This window comes from Carassius carassius, chromosome 35 (genome assembly GCF_963082965.1).
Source record: "Carassius carassius chromosome 35, fCarCar2.1, whole genome shotgun sequence".
Lineage (NCBI taxonomy): Eukaryota > Metazoa > Chordata > Actinopteri > Cypriniformes > Cyprinidae > Carassius > Carassius carassius.
This window is the reverse complement of record NC_081789.1, coordinates 19,323,238-19,337,417: the sequence shown is the minus strand read 5'-3', so window position 1 is coordinate 19,337,417 and position 14,180 is coordinate 19,323,238. Positions and strand designations below refer to the sequence as shown.

The window sequence follows — 14,180 nt, the reverse complement described above, 5'->3', positions numbered from 1 at the left end:
GAGTGAGGTTTACCTGCACTGAGTGTAACGGAGTGAGGCCTCCGTTACACTCACCCCCCTAAACCTCACTCCCATCCGGGTCACGAGTGTAATGAATGTTCGACTAAGGTAGAGGAAGGAGACCAGGGTCGGCGTACGGGGCTCGTGAGATATTTTATTTAACAGAATTTCAATAAAACAAAACAAAACACTTCACACTCTCGCTCTCTGTGTCACTACTGCAGTCTTTGCTGAGCCACTCTCCAGCTTCAAGCTCTCATGAGTCCCCGTCTCTCTCCCCTTCGCCAGCTGTTCGCTCCTTAAATGTTGGTTCCCCACGCCAATAACTGCAACGAGATCCAGCTGTTACTCACCTGAACCACTTACCGCCGCTCGTCTCTTCACTCGCTCTCCCGTTGCAGACTTCGCTAAACCACGCCTCCCCCGCCACAAACATACCTAGCTTTAGTAAGTGTCAATCCTGCTTTTTTCCTTTCATAAGAGAAGACATGATCCAAAGATTCGAGGACCGTAACGGTGTGTATATATATTTTTGCTGTCAACAATCAATGTCATATCTGAAGGAGAAAAAAATGTTTTTTACCAAACTGTATGAACATAAGAATAGGCAATAGATACTTTTATTTCTTGAGAGATCATGTGACCTTGAGCATCCATATAAGTGGCAGTGATAGGGAACACAATGCTGACCAATCATGACTGAATTACTTTTCCGTGGTTCATTTATATTCATTGAACCATGACAGGGATCCATCAGTGACACTACTGAGGGTTCTTTTGTCAAAGGAACATCACATAAATGTCAGCGATGGTGCCTGCAAAGTGAGGGTTCAGCACAAATAGGTTAGAGATTAATTGTTTGCCCTTTCTCCTAATAATTTCCTGCCCTTCTGTCTCTCTCTTTCCAGATCGAAGGATTTAACAATGTTAAGTTGACAGGGCAGATGAGGCTAATTGATAGCATATTGATAAGATGGATTTTTTTAATATATCCTCCACAGGAGGCTCTTCCTGAACTTCATGCTTGACTTCTGTCTGCGATTGAGTGACTGTGGTGTATTTTAGCATCTCACACCACAGACAAGTAATAATTCACAACACTTTTCACTTGCAAACTCGTTGAAAAATGTCGCTTTGTTCCTCGTTTCAGAGACGGGGGCTCAGATAGGATGAATTATACATGTAAAGTTTTTGATGTGTATTTATTATTGATGCTGATGGAAGTTTGGGAAGAAAAACGGCTGTAAGGAAATGACATCACCCATTGGGTAGAAATTCTCAGAGTTGGTGTAAAAATGAAGAAATATGAACAACACCGTCAACCAGAAAGTATCGTTTTGAAATCATGAAACTAAAGAGTAACTAAAGGGTGTGCTATTCTCATGAGGTTGCAGCAAATGAAAGAGTGTGAGTGTAAGAAATGAGATTTGAGTCTCCTAAGTGTGTGTGAATTTGCACACTCATATTGCACCATTCTCACTCCAATCAGTGTCCTCAAGACTCTCCCGTCAGCCACGCATACGCCCCGCCCCCCAGCCCCACCTCCACCTCTCATTGGATGACCTACTGAGGTTACCATGGAGATTTGTGTAGTAGGGCAAGCGTGTGAAATGAAGGGTGCAGATTTTGAATGGCCAAACCCCCTTGTTATAATTCCATATGCACGCAAACACAGATTTCTGATCACGCAGTCCTAATATGTATCCACTGATGCAGCCAAACCAACAAATATCACTTAGTTTATTCTTCTCGTATCTTCCTGGTGGCCCAGAGCATCATGTGATCTTGTGGGGGGGGGGGGGGGGGGTATTCATTAAAGCACACATACCACAGTTAAAATGTGGTTTATGAATATAAAATATCAAGGAATACCAAAGTAGAATTTTTTATTAAACATGAGGCTGAGTAGATCAGTTAAAAGCAAATATTGTGTCTCAATAAACAGGCCAAATTTAGACATAATAATGTGAGATTTCAGCTTCAGCATTTAGACAAACACTTTTCACCTGGAGTAATCATTCAGCTTATTAAAGATACAAATATTCTTTTGTAGAAACCACTTGGCTCGAAAAATAGGAATTTCCTCTGTGCAACTTTTAGCGAGGAAACATAACGGAAAAGGGGAGAAAGAGAGGAAGCAGAGAAAGCAAAAGATATTAGATGTCTATGTTTACTCCGTATCAGGTTATATGTCTACTAAAAGCAGTCAAACAGGAATAACAGGGAGCGTTTCACTAGCAGCACTTCAAGTACAAAACAAAAGTTCAGTCTAGGATAGCAGGCAACCCCTTGAGAAGTTTTAAGCAACCGCTTCGAGTTTCCCTGGAAATGAAGGAAAGAGTGTTTCTGAGAAAAGAGGGGAGTGAGTGAGACCGTTCATTTACTTTTAACTCGAGTTTTTCAGTTCATCCTTTGTTGTTACATTGTGTATTACTGAATTATTTAGCTTTTAGGATCATAGTAGCCCATGAATGTAGTGACGTCAGATGGCCTTTTTAACCACTTAGAGCCTTTGACATTTTTGGTTAACATCAAACAATCCCCCTCTGTCTTGAAATACAGTACTCTTTCTCTACTTCTTTTTCACTTGTTTGTATAAATGTGCTCTTATGTATCTTCTCTCTGTTCACTGTAATCAAATTCAATACAATTCCACCCAAGCAAAGCCCCTTCTAAATAGACCTTTTGCATACACTCACTACATAGCGGTTTTTTGTCTTCACTTCCTCTCTCTCTCTTCTGCCCCTCTCTCACACTAGCACATGCAAAACAAAAGCCACAGGATACAGGATACAAGCACATGGAACAAGGAGATGTCATAACTACACTGTTATGTGGGCAAAAGCAAGATGTACCGTGATTCGTTATATAATAGTACATTTTTAACAATATGCCAAATTTATAGACATTTTACCCATAAAAAAGTACATATTTGTCTATTTGAGATCAAAATAAATAATTTAAGAAAAGAATATACGATTTAAAAAAAATCTGTAAAATATAAACGGTTTCCAATGGTTTCCACAAAAATATAAAAAAGCACAATTGTTTTCAGCATTGACAATAATAGGAAATGTTTCTTAATTCAGCATATTGGAATGATTTCTGAAGGATCATGTGGAATAAAAGACTGGAGTAATGGCTGCTGAAAATTCATATTTGCCATAACAGGAATAAATTAATTCAAATTAAAATAAATAAAATACATTTAAAAAAAAAGTTTTAATAAATGTAAAAAATGTGTCAATACTATATCGATTCAAAAAAGGTTATTTTAAATTGCAATAATATTACCGAATATTGCAATTTTACAGATTTTTTGATCAAATAAGTGCAGCCTTGGTGAGCACAAGAGACTTCCGAACACTCAAGGTATACCATGAGCATGATTGCTGGAATACCACACTAATGATTCTGCCTCTGGCCCTAGTTTTAGAACAGATTCTGGGCTTATTAAACAGGCCCTCTAAGCCCCTGCGGGTGTCAAACCGAGGATAGAGCCCTGGGGTATCCCATCCGGCTCCCAGGTGCGATGAGAGCTAATGAGAATACGAGCTCAGGGATCATCAGGTTAAGCCACCCCTTCCGTCAGCCACAAGCTAACTGTCTTACTGAGCATTGATATGCCAACAAATCATGTCCTAACCACCATTATGTAGCTTATTGTAAACCTGCTGTCAATATTTACAATGCATTTTTTCCCACTGTAAACATTGTTTTATCATGTTTTGGGCATTCCAAAATACCATGGTATTCATTAAAGCACACATACCACAGTTAAAATGTGGTTTATGAATATAAAATATCAAGGAATACCAAAGTACCATGGTTTTACCATTACTCTAGTATAGTAGTGCCAGTGTTTTTGCAAATAAACCATGTTTCTCTCCCTTTGACCCTGTTCTCTCTTTCATTCACAGAATCAGGTCTTTTAAAACTAGGCCATCCAACCATTAGTCACACATACACACTCCGTCAGCTCTGCATATGCATATAGCAGTAAAGTCTCATTTTCTGCTACTATACACACAGAGAAAGATAAAACACATTTTTAAATCCAGCTGACCCAATTACAGCTCATTCATGGCTAATGCTAACCAATTATTTAAACCATTGCAGTTAATAGATCTGTGCACACAAACATTCCAGCAGGTTTCTAATGTGTAGGGATGATATCAGAGGGTTATGGTGTTACATAAGGCTTTTACATAAGAAGCCACACTGCAGCAAGAGCTGTTCAGGAGTGATTTTTTTTGCTGCACCATTACTGTTGGGACTGCACCAAATCCCCCCTTCAGACACACACAAACACACACACACACATATCCATGTCTCTATCCACTTGGCCTTAATGAACAAGCACTAAATCGAGCATAGCTCATTCTTATCTGTATTCACTCCACACATACTTCCTTCTTTCACCTCACTATCCCAAAACCACATCAATAACAGATCCATGACAATGGAAGCCCAAAATTCTCCCCCATAACCCACAGTAAACACCTCCCTTTGTCAACCGGATTCATGCCGACAGATGAACCCAGAGCAGCTTTCTTCTTCCTTCCTAATGGGTGGGATTTAAATCCCAGCAAACTGTGACTGGCTGCAAAAAAGACAACTGTGATGCTCTTTACATCTCTGCGATTAAAAAAGCTAACATCTAAGCTGCCCACATGGCCGTTTTGTGTATGCAAAAATTATGCAGGCATTCACACTTGAATAGATTTTAACTTCCTGGATGTACACAGAGAGTTGTTTTATTTATTAAATAAAGAACAATTTAAAGAAAGGATTTGTATAAAAGAAAGAAGGCATGTCATGGGCCTTCTGAAGAGAAAAGTGTTTTACAGTTTACAAACAAAATGTCTTAGTAGTTAAGAAAAACAGAGTAAAAACTTTATTACTGACTGGTGGACCAAGCCAAATACTGCATAAAATCTATTTCTTAATCACTATTTTTCTTGTAAAAAATAATTTGTCAATTTAAAAAAATGTCATGCCAATTTATGTTGCTTTAGGGTTATTTTGGTATTTTTATATTAGAAAACTCACCAAAAATACTGATTAAGAAGACAATTTTTGTAGCAATTGCTCACTTGAAAACTTTTACTATGGAAGCCCAGTCCACGTCTTAGAGGCATAGGATTATAACATGTCCAGAAGAATTGTCAGATAACGGAAGACAGATAATTCATGATACATATGGGCTTCTCCATATCTCTCTCTCCTTTATTCATTGAGCAGTAAGCAGGCAAATTAAACAGACCTTTGTGTAGACTGATGTCATGCTACATTCAAAAATATCCAGCTCAGTATGTCCAGGTTAGAGAGAGTAGTATAAATCACTGTGAAAAAGGAGGATAATCACAGTCGTGTTTTCCAAAAGACAAAACAAGCAGTGCACAAATATCCACAGTGAGGTCATAGGGAGGTCCTTTTCCAATATAAAAGAGTAAGAAAATTGAAGATTCAGTAAAAAGAATGTCTAACTTTTCATCAATATCAATAGGAAGTCATGTTGTGTGATACGAAAGTGTGTCTTGAACAAAAGGCTGTTCCCTGATCCAGTTTAAATGTACAAGACTCAATGCAGCTTTATTTAGGAGTGTCTGAAGTGCTTGATTTAGTCTCTCACAGTTAAAATAGTAAAATACTGGAGAGATAAAAGACTGCAGCTGCGTTTTACACAGTGCTTGTGGGACGACAGAGCAAGAAATTAGCATTTCACTTATCCAATGGAAGGGAATTAGAAGCTTTGTGATATTAAACATTCTTCTTAGGTTCAGCATTCTCACCTTATTATTTCTCTGTGAAAGGCTGGTTTAAAAAAAAACCTCAAGAAAACATTATTATGAATGTCATGTGTTACATATTGCAGTGCATTCTACAAAACTCTTAATTACATTAGGGTGTAATATGCAAAAATGTATTTTGAAGATATAAAAACACAGTAAAGATATAGTCCTCAGTAGATGGGTGAAATCAAAGAAGTGTAAGTTGATTGCTTTATTTTTTAAAAATAAAGTTTTGGCCTAAAGCTCTTGTGATAGATTTGTATTGTCAAAAATCTGATGGGCCTCCAAGCTCTCTACTTCCTGCTTTGTGAAGTGGGGGTGCTCTTGTTGTTGGGACGACGGACAGGAACCTTTGAGACAGGGATTCGGGTGCGTGGTGGAGCATTAGTCTTTTTAGGAGGTGTGGTTAAAGTGGGGCTAAGATTGGAAGACAGTGTGCCTTGGCTGGAAGAGTGGGAAGGTGGTGTTTGCCTCACACTAATAGGGATCTTGGAATCTCGAGGTAGGCTGGTGCTGCCTTTCATGGAACGGAATGAGGAAGTGGCAGAAGACGAGCATTTCGGGGAAGGCAAGTTCATTTTTAGATCACTTGCAGATTTTGTTGGTGAACTCACATCATTGTCTGAGCCAGCAGCGCTAGGGCTATCAGGATCGTAGAGGTCATAAAGTGCATCTCCAGAGCAGCTATCCCTCAGCAAACCTTCCCGACGTAGGAAGGTACTGTCCTCATCTTCTGGGCCAGGTGTGGGAGAATCCCAGTAGCCTTCATCACTTGGTGGGGCATCCTGTAGTTCTTTATCGACAGGGGGAGGTGAGGGACGTGAGGGTTGCTGTTTTCCCATCTTGCTACCTCCGCTCACAGGGATCTTAGTGAGGCCAAGTGCCTTTACTTGTGGTGTCCTCTTCTCAAGCCGATTTGGTGCATGATGGAGGACAGGCTCTGTACGTCGTGGGGCTGGGGAGTCTTCACCCTTCTGGGGCAGCATATGCCATAGACCCTGCATGTCAGCATCATTAACACCCTCTGGACTAGCCATCTCCTCCCCTCCACCCATGTAGGCGACAACTCCACTGCCTTGTGGCTTTTTAGGGGGTGCACGTGGTCTTTGGTGGGCTGGCACGTAGCAAAAAGCATGGATAGATGTAAGACTACTGACCTGAGGACGAAGTGGAGGCTTGGCAGGAGAGCATCTCTCTGAATTTGTCCCGGCTCCGCTTAATCTGTGACCCATGCATCCCCCACTACTGCTACCGGTTCCACTGCTCGTGGCACTTCCCCCATTCCCAGAATCCTCTTCTGGATCAGCAATGATGTCACCACAGCCTGTTAAAGAATCAAAACTCTTTAGTGAAGTAACATCGGTGAACATGGAACAAAGGCGATCCACAGATTGCTCGGATTGTGGGTCAGCTGTGCTGTGCTCCATTGGTGGGGTCAAAGCACAGGTTGGAATGGAGGACAAGTGTATTGAACTGCTGTGTTCATCATGTTGGAGTCCTTCTGTCTGGGCTCGGAGTTGTGAAGGAGATGGAACTGGAGACTCCTCTGTGATTATATGTTGGTGTGAAAGAGGAGGACCAAAGTTACCACACTCCAATTCATTAGCACCCTGTAATTCCTGCATAGACGTCCCCTTCCATTTCTCAGCTTCCCTTGGGAGAGGAGTCTCCTCACACACTTGCGGCAGGGGCTCAAGAGTTAGTGTCATGTCCTTCTCCATTTTCATGCTGCCAGAGCTAGAGGAAAGTATTAGGTCTCCTTCCTTCACCTCCTTGGCCACCTCTAAGGAGTCCTCTTGAACCTGGGGCTTCCGCCGCCAACGCATGCTGCTAAACAGCCCCTTAAGTCCTCGTCCTCGCCGTCCCACTGTAGTGGTTCCATCTCCTGCACGGCTGCTGCTCCGGCGCAGTAAAGAGAAGAAGCTGAAAGACTTGGTGATGGAGCTGCGGAGGGGGGCAGCGGACACACCATCTGGTGTGCCGGCGTGGAGCTGATCGCTACTGGCAGATTCCTCTTTCCGGTGGCCGTCAAGCTCTGAAGGAGCGTCCGTTATTAAGCCATCATGGGTTTTGCTCCTAACAAGCTCCAGCGTCTTGCCAGTGGCTTTACCGGTGGACTCCCCTTTGTTCTTGACAGAGAAGATGCTTGGCATGCTGCTGCCGGACTTACGCTTGCTGAACAGCTTGAAGGCAGCTTTGTTTAGCTTTCCTGGTGGCTGAGGATCACATGGAGGCGGTTCACTGCATTCGTTTTGAACCTCCATCGCTGCCACTATTTCTGCTGCACTCTCTTGTTTTTCTTTCTTTCTTCTTCTCCCCTTTATTTTATCCTGTCTCTAAAGGCTTCTTTCCCTTTCCTCTCCCTCTCCACTTCTATTCGCTGCCTTCGCTTGTCTGTGTTCTGCTTGCCTCGCTCTCTTTCTCTCTCACTGGTGGCTGCGCCTGACAGTCTCTATGGTAACTGGGAGGGTTAAGCAGCTTTCGTCAGTGCTGGAGGCGAACCAGCACTTTTTCTCCGCCCCCACAGCTCACCCCCTCCGTACAAACACACAAACACACCCTCATCCCCCACACTGCAAACATCACATATCCTTCTCCTCTTTCTTGCCTCAATTATTCTCTCTATCTCACTGAAGAGGTGTGATATGCATCTACATGCGAGTGTATTGCTTTTTGACATCATGATCGTCTTCATGTGCTTGTGAGTGCAACTGTGTACAAATATGTGTGCGTGTGTGTACATACTTGACAGAAAGTTTTTGCATTCTTTACTCATGTTTCTATGAGGGGCATAATGGAATTAGTGTTGTGTTATGGATTTGTCCATAACACAAAATTACAATGGTTTTGAATATTTCCAGAAATGCTCAACAATCAAGTGTGTTAGGGGAAATAAAAGGAATGTGCACAAACCTCTCAGTGTAAATGAAAATAAGCCCCTGAAAATACTCCTCAGATGAAAAGGTTCAAGAAAACATGCGAGTTGTGTGTAGCACCTGTACTTAGGATTTAAGCAAAAACTGTTGATTAGATAAATTACAAGTATGAAGACATGAGGCAGATTTAGATAAACATTTCACTCACTTATAATGAATGCATTCACAACACACACTTGAAACAGTTTAGAGAAATGGCTGATGAAATTTAAATGGGATTAGATCAGCTCACGCTGGTGGTCCTCACCTGTTTCAGGCCATCTGGAGTGGTTGATCATATTCAACTTACCCCTTAATAACACGCAGTCCATCTGCCTCCAGCATATGGGCCCAGGGGGACGCCAGTTACCACACTCCTCCACTGTTACACAACACCAATTAGTTAGTCCAATTGTGTGCAATAGTAGCCAAACAACTGAAAGCTTTTGGCTTTTCTTTTTTTAGTGTTTTGAATATACACATCAGGGGTGACATTTGGTAAGAAACATTATATGCTTTATATGTTATAAATATTCTGGCAGCGCTAATAAATTGGGTTCCCACACCTTCTGACCAATGTATTTCTAGTCATTCATATATAATGGATGAGGGTGGTGCAACAATTATAACTGAAGAGACAGGTCTACCCTACTTTTTGTGAAATAATCATTATGTGCCATAGATTCAACCCATAGAATTCAACCACCATGAAAATAAGAATGAATCAAAGCTCTTCAACAGACAGTCGCTTTGTAGTAGAAAGCATAAACATGCAATTAGCAAGTGGTAATCTACTATGGTTAGCCCTCATCTTTCATTTAGGACTACTGGGTGAACCTTACATCATCTAATTAATATTCATGAGCCAAGCCCATCTGGATTTAAAAACAAAATAACTTTATGGAGATTGCACCCCCACACACAAAAATTCTAACAATGAAATAAGCTTTTTAATTTCATAGCAGAATTGACAATAAAGCAGACTTTAAATTCAGTTCATGGTATCTTGAACAAAATGTTATCTTAATTCGCTTAATTCAAGAATCATGAACCAACAATAAACATTTTTTCCAGCATTTATTAATCTAGGTTAATGTTAATTCATATATTGTCATTCAGTGGTAATCAAGTTATTTATTAACTTAATTCTTAATTCTATTAGTATATGTAACAAATAAATGTAAAATTATTGTTAGGTATTGATACTTAATGTACTTCCTATTGATAACAAATTTGCTACTTAAAATATTCTATTTTCTATTAAAAAAATAAATGATGTGACTTAAAGATTCTAATAATTTCTAAGACTTTTCCAGGTCTACAAATCACAGGCCTAGAGCACAAATCAGAATTATACATTTACATACAACAACTCTAAAACAAAGACATCAGTGCTAAATAATAATACCTGTATCCTTATTTATTTGAAACCCTTCCCGTTGTTTTAAGAATCCCTTAAGACAGCCTGAAGAAATCCCCATGAAACTGATGTGCCCACCCATCCACCCCATCTGTATACAGGCTTCCTCTTCCATCTCACTGGCATGAAACAATGTCTACATTCACACAATGTACAGGGGGGCCGAAGTGTGCTGTGTGTGTATGTGTGAAGATAAGCTACCATGCAGTCGTTTCAGCAAGGTTGAGTCTTCCTGGCCTCTGATTCAGCTTTGGTTCCAGGTCTGCTGCACTGGAGCAGAACTCCCCACCTGTGTTTGCCATTTCTGTCAGGACGGAATGTGCCACCACAACCCGTTGTTTCTTTGGGTCAGTTTGGGTTTGTATACTCGTTCTTCTCTCTCTGGGCCATGGGAGGTCTGTCTGCCTGAGGGAACATGGAGAAAATTTAACCAGAACCACATGAGTAAAGTCGAGATACCAACAGGAAGAAACGGAAAGTTGCAAACAACTTCAGTTTGCAATCCATGTTTTTAGGATTTACCTCGGTGGATAAAGACAGTGCTTACATCATCCACCCCTAGTGTGACATCCTGTTGCTGCCAAGGACAAAACTCTCCTTAGAAACAAACTAGGACATTTGGACAGAATAGAGCTGGGCTGTTTGCTGATAAGGGTGTGTTGCCCAGATTTTACAATGCTGCTTTCCCCCACATTATCTTCAGCTGAAAAGGACAAAAGTATGTGCAGATTCTTCAAAGCTCTTATTGTGGAGTTTGTCAAGGCCGGACTGGATCAGGGACATCAATAATGGTACTGTTTTAAGCCAAAGACCAATGAACTGGGACATAATGCAGTTGGCAATCAAATAGAAGACAAAGAGTGCTAAACCATTTAGCCTCAAACTGTGTTTAACCTTCCCACAGACAAGATTAACATGCAATTGAAAAAGAGATTGTTCAAACATTGTTGTCATGTCATATGTATCCTCATCATCTTTTGAAACCACAGCTGTTCCTTGTGTTAATAGAATAGATGGAGCAGCGTCTTTATGTGATTAGCTTAATCATTATGAGAAAGGGGTCAGACAGGCACACCAGGGTCATTTCTTTTTGGTGATTTACTGTTTTCTACATAAAATCATCCTTCATAAGATAAAGAACATTCTTTGAAAATGTAACCTCGATATCTCAAATATTGACTGAGTAAGACCATGTCAGAGGTTGAAATCATAGTGAAATTAATGGTTGAAATCAAGCTTTGATGCTTGTTATCTCATAATTAGATTTTGAGACTTTAGACTGGATTGCACAGACTAAAATATTTTAGTCACCACTAGGTTTGGGAATTTAGAACAGGTTTCTTTTTTAAATACTGAAATCAATTTATTTTCATGATGATTGGTGCCAATGCTTATCAAAATGAATCAAGATCTTCTTTATTGTGCGTGCTTGATGCGTGTCGTAAATTGCTGTAGTCATTGATTGTTTTCCTATGATAACCACTTAATGTAATTATTAGAAAAATATATACATCCCAAAAATGTTTTGTATAAAGTAAGCTGATCAATTTCCTTAATAGTAACGTGATATTGGGATTGATATTTTCTGTACATATAGGCTAGTATTCTCTTTTGTTTAATATGGAAGCCCATTTCTGCTTAAAAGTTTAAAAAGAGACATATTTTAAATTAAGAAATACATCACATATTAACATATAGGTAACAATGAATAGATTAATTCACATGAGTTATAAACTCATATTGTGAGATAAAGTGACATTTATGACATAAAATCCTAATTACAAGAAATAAACAATAGACTGTATGAAGAAATAAACTCATGTTTTGTTAAATAAGTCGCTTTAATGAAAAATACAGATAAAAACAGATCTGTAGTGTAGGCCAACCCAGCGGTTTTCAGGATTGCATTTCTGATTGAAATTAGGTCTGAAACAATGTTCACACTGTGTTCTACAATATGAATGATTATGAAAATATATCCAACACCGCCATTCTGAAAAACCCATAAGAAATTCCCAAGGAAACCCGTTGCTCATAAACTTTGCGAAATATGTCACGGTACACTTTTATAAGGCCCCGCTCACTCAACAGAATTATTTTATTCCTGTAATAAGAGCTGAGCGGCTTTAGCGTCTTATTAATACAGTCTGACCCACAGATGCATTTCACGCACATCCCGTCACCGGTTCTCAGATTTGCTAAACAAACCCGGTTTACGGAGTCACGAGACACAGCTTTACCTCCGATTGTGACCTCTATGGAAGCATAAGGGTAGCAATATTCAATTTGTAATGTAATATACAAAATGACAATTCAATATGTAAAATGGCAATGCATTTCTGTATTTACATTTACATTTTACAATACATTTGTGCAACGTTTGGTGCAAAATGAAAATGAAAATTAAATTACATAATTTTCATTTGCCATTTCATACACTAGTTTTAATATGTAAAATGAATACTAATTTTAACGCTTTATAAGTTGCAAAATTAAAATGAAAATGTATTACAGAAATGATTAGATATGTATAACATGTTCAAGCAAAAACTGTGGCAAAATTATCATTAAAATGCTATTTTTCTTAAATGCATTACTCACAGTCAAGACACTTACGATTGCATTTTCATTCAATGTCCTGCAATGAATGTAGCAAAATTCAATGTGCACACTGAAAATGCATTCCGAGCCGATCACGTCTCCGCCCCCTCCCGCCATGTCAATCACTGCGTGAACAAGGCGGGGCTTGCAGAAGGTCAAGAGACTCAAGACTCAAGAGGATTCAAGTGAGAGAACATGGACAAGACAGTTGGTCCGTGTACGTTTTGATCATTTAGGTTTATGGCTTCAATATTTCATTCGCACTTGTGGGTGGTCTTTTCTTTCTTTCAGGCAGAATAAGAGTCAGTGCGAGTGCGGCACTGTTATGTCTGAAACCACCGCTCATTGTTAATTAGCATAATTTCTGAATCAGATGTAGCTGGGCACATAATTCGTGCTGCTGTGACTTGCAAGTGACCCCGTTAAATAATTTATAGGTTATAGTATTGTATAAATATTGTCCCACTGATAAAAACAGTGCAAATAGTTCTGTCTCCTTGGATAACAGTGAAGTGGAAATAAATATAGTTAAATTTATGAAATAAAATGAAATAGGATTTTTGAGTCAGACGAGAGAAAATCTGAGCTGAATTTGGTGAAACATTAAAGTTCTAGTCTGTGTCAATTACTCTCATAATAAATTTTTCGGACTATAAGTCGCACCTAAGTATAAGTTGCATCAGTCCAAAAATACGTCATGACGAGGAAAAAAAACATATATAAGTCGCACTGGACTAAAGCCCTATTCGGACGGGACTAGTTTTCTAAACTACGTTTGAGTTTCGATTCTTACCAACTGACGTCTGCGATTTTCATGTACCAATTCGGATGGGACTAACATCTCCGTGTTTATTACAGAGGTGGGAGGGTCTGATTTGTGCATCTGGGCGTCACAGAGATCACGCGCTCTGTATGCGTGCATTGCATTCATTCAGAATGATTGCCATTAGTATTATTACACAATAGATACTAAATGGCTAGTATAGCAAAACCATGTTAATGTGTGGTTCCTTTAGTTTAACTTGTTTTCCTTGTTTGTGTGTGTGTGTTTAGTAGGCTAAACCTACCGTATGTTTAATTTTCATAAAGGTACATATGTAATTAAAACATTATGTAACTGAGTGCATAAATGAACGTGAGTAATCTTACCTGATGCTGATATTACAATAGCCGGTATTAACAGTTTACGTGATCTTGCACTTGATTTCATTATTTTTATTTTTTTATTATTATTTCTTTGCCGGTGTTGTGCCCAATTTCGACCCCCTGCCGAATTATTACCCCCCTAGTATTGGTAGGTTTAGGAGTAGGTGTGGGGTTAGGATTAGGGGTGGGGTTAGGATTAGACAATCAGGTAGCGACTTGAACAAGGGGTGTAGTAATTCGGCAGGGGGTCGAAAATGGGCACAACACCGGTAAGCAAATATATCAAACATCCGCGCGGTAAGA

At 39.6% G+C, this 14,180-nt stretch overlaps 1 protein-coding gene across 1 annotated transcript; it reads right to left on the bottom strand.

Moving 5' to 3' along the window:
• Window positions 1–4,720: 4,720 nt before the first annotated feature.
• On the bottom strand, window positions 4,721–8,237 carry LOC132116156 (APC membrane recruitment protein 2). Its single transcript, XM_059524783.1, has one exon. It carries the CDS (start codon window positions 8,057–8,059, stop codon window positions 6,089–6,091), a length of 1,971 nt encoding a protein of 656 aa, XP_059380766.1. The 5' UTR covers window positions 8,060–8,237; the 3' UTR covers window positions 4,721–6,088.
• Between the last annotated feature and the right edge of the window lie 5,943 nt (window positions 8,238–14,180).

Excerpts from the sequence above, each read along its gene's own strand:
- LOC132116156 (XM_059524783.1), bottom strand. The coding sequence starts at position 8,059 with ATGGAGGTTCAAAACGAATGCAGTGAACCGCCTCCATGTGATCCTCAG.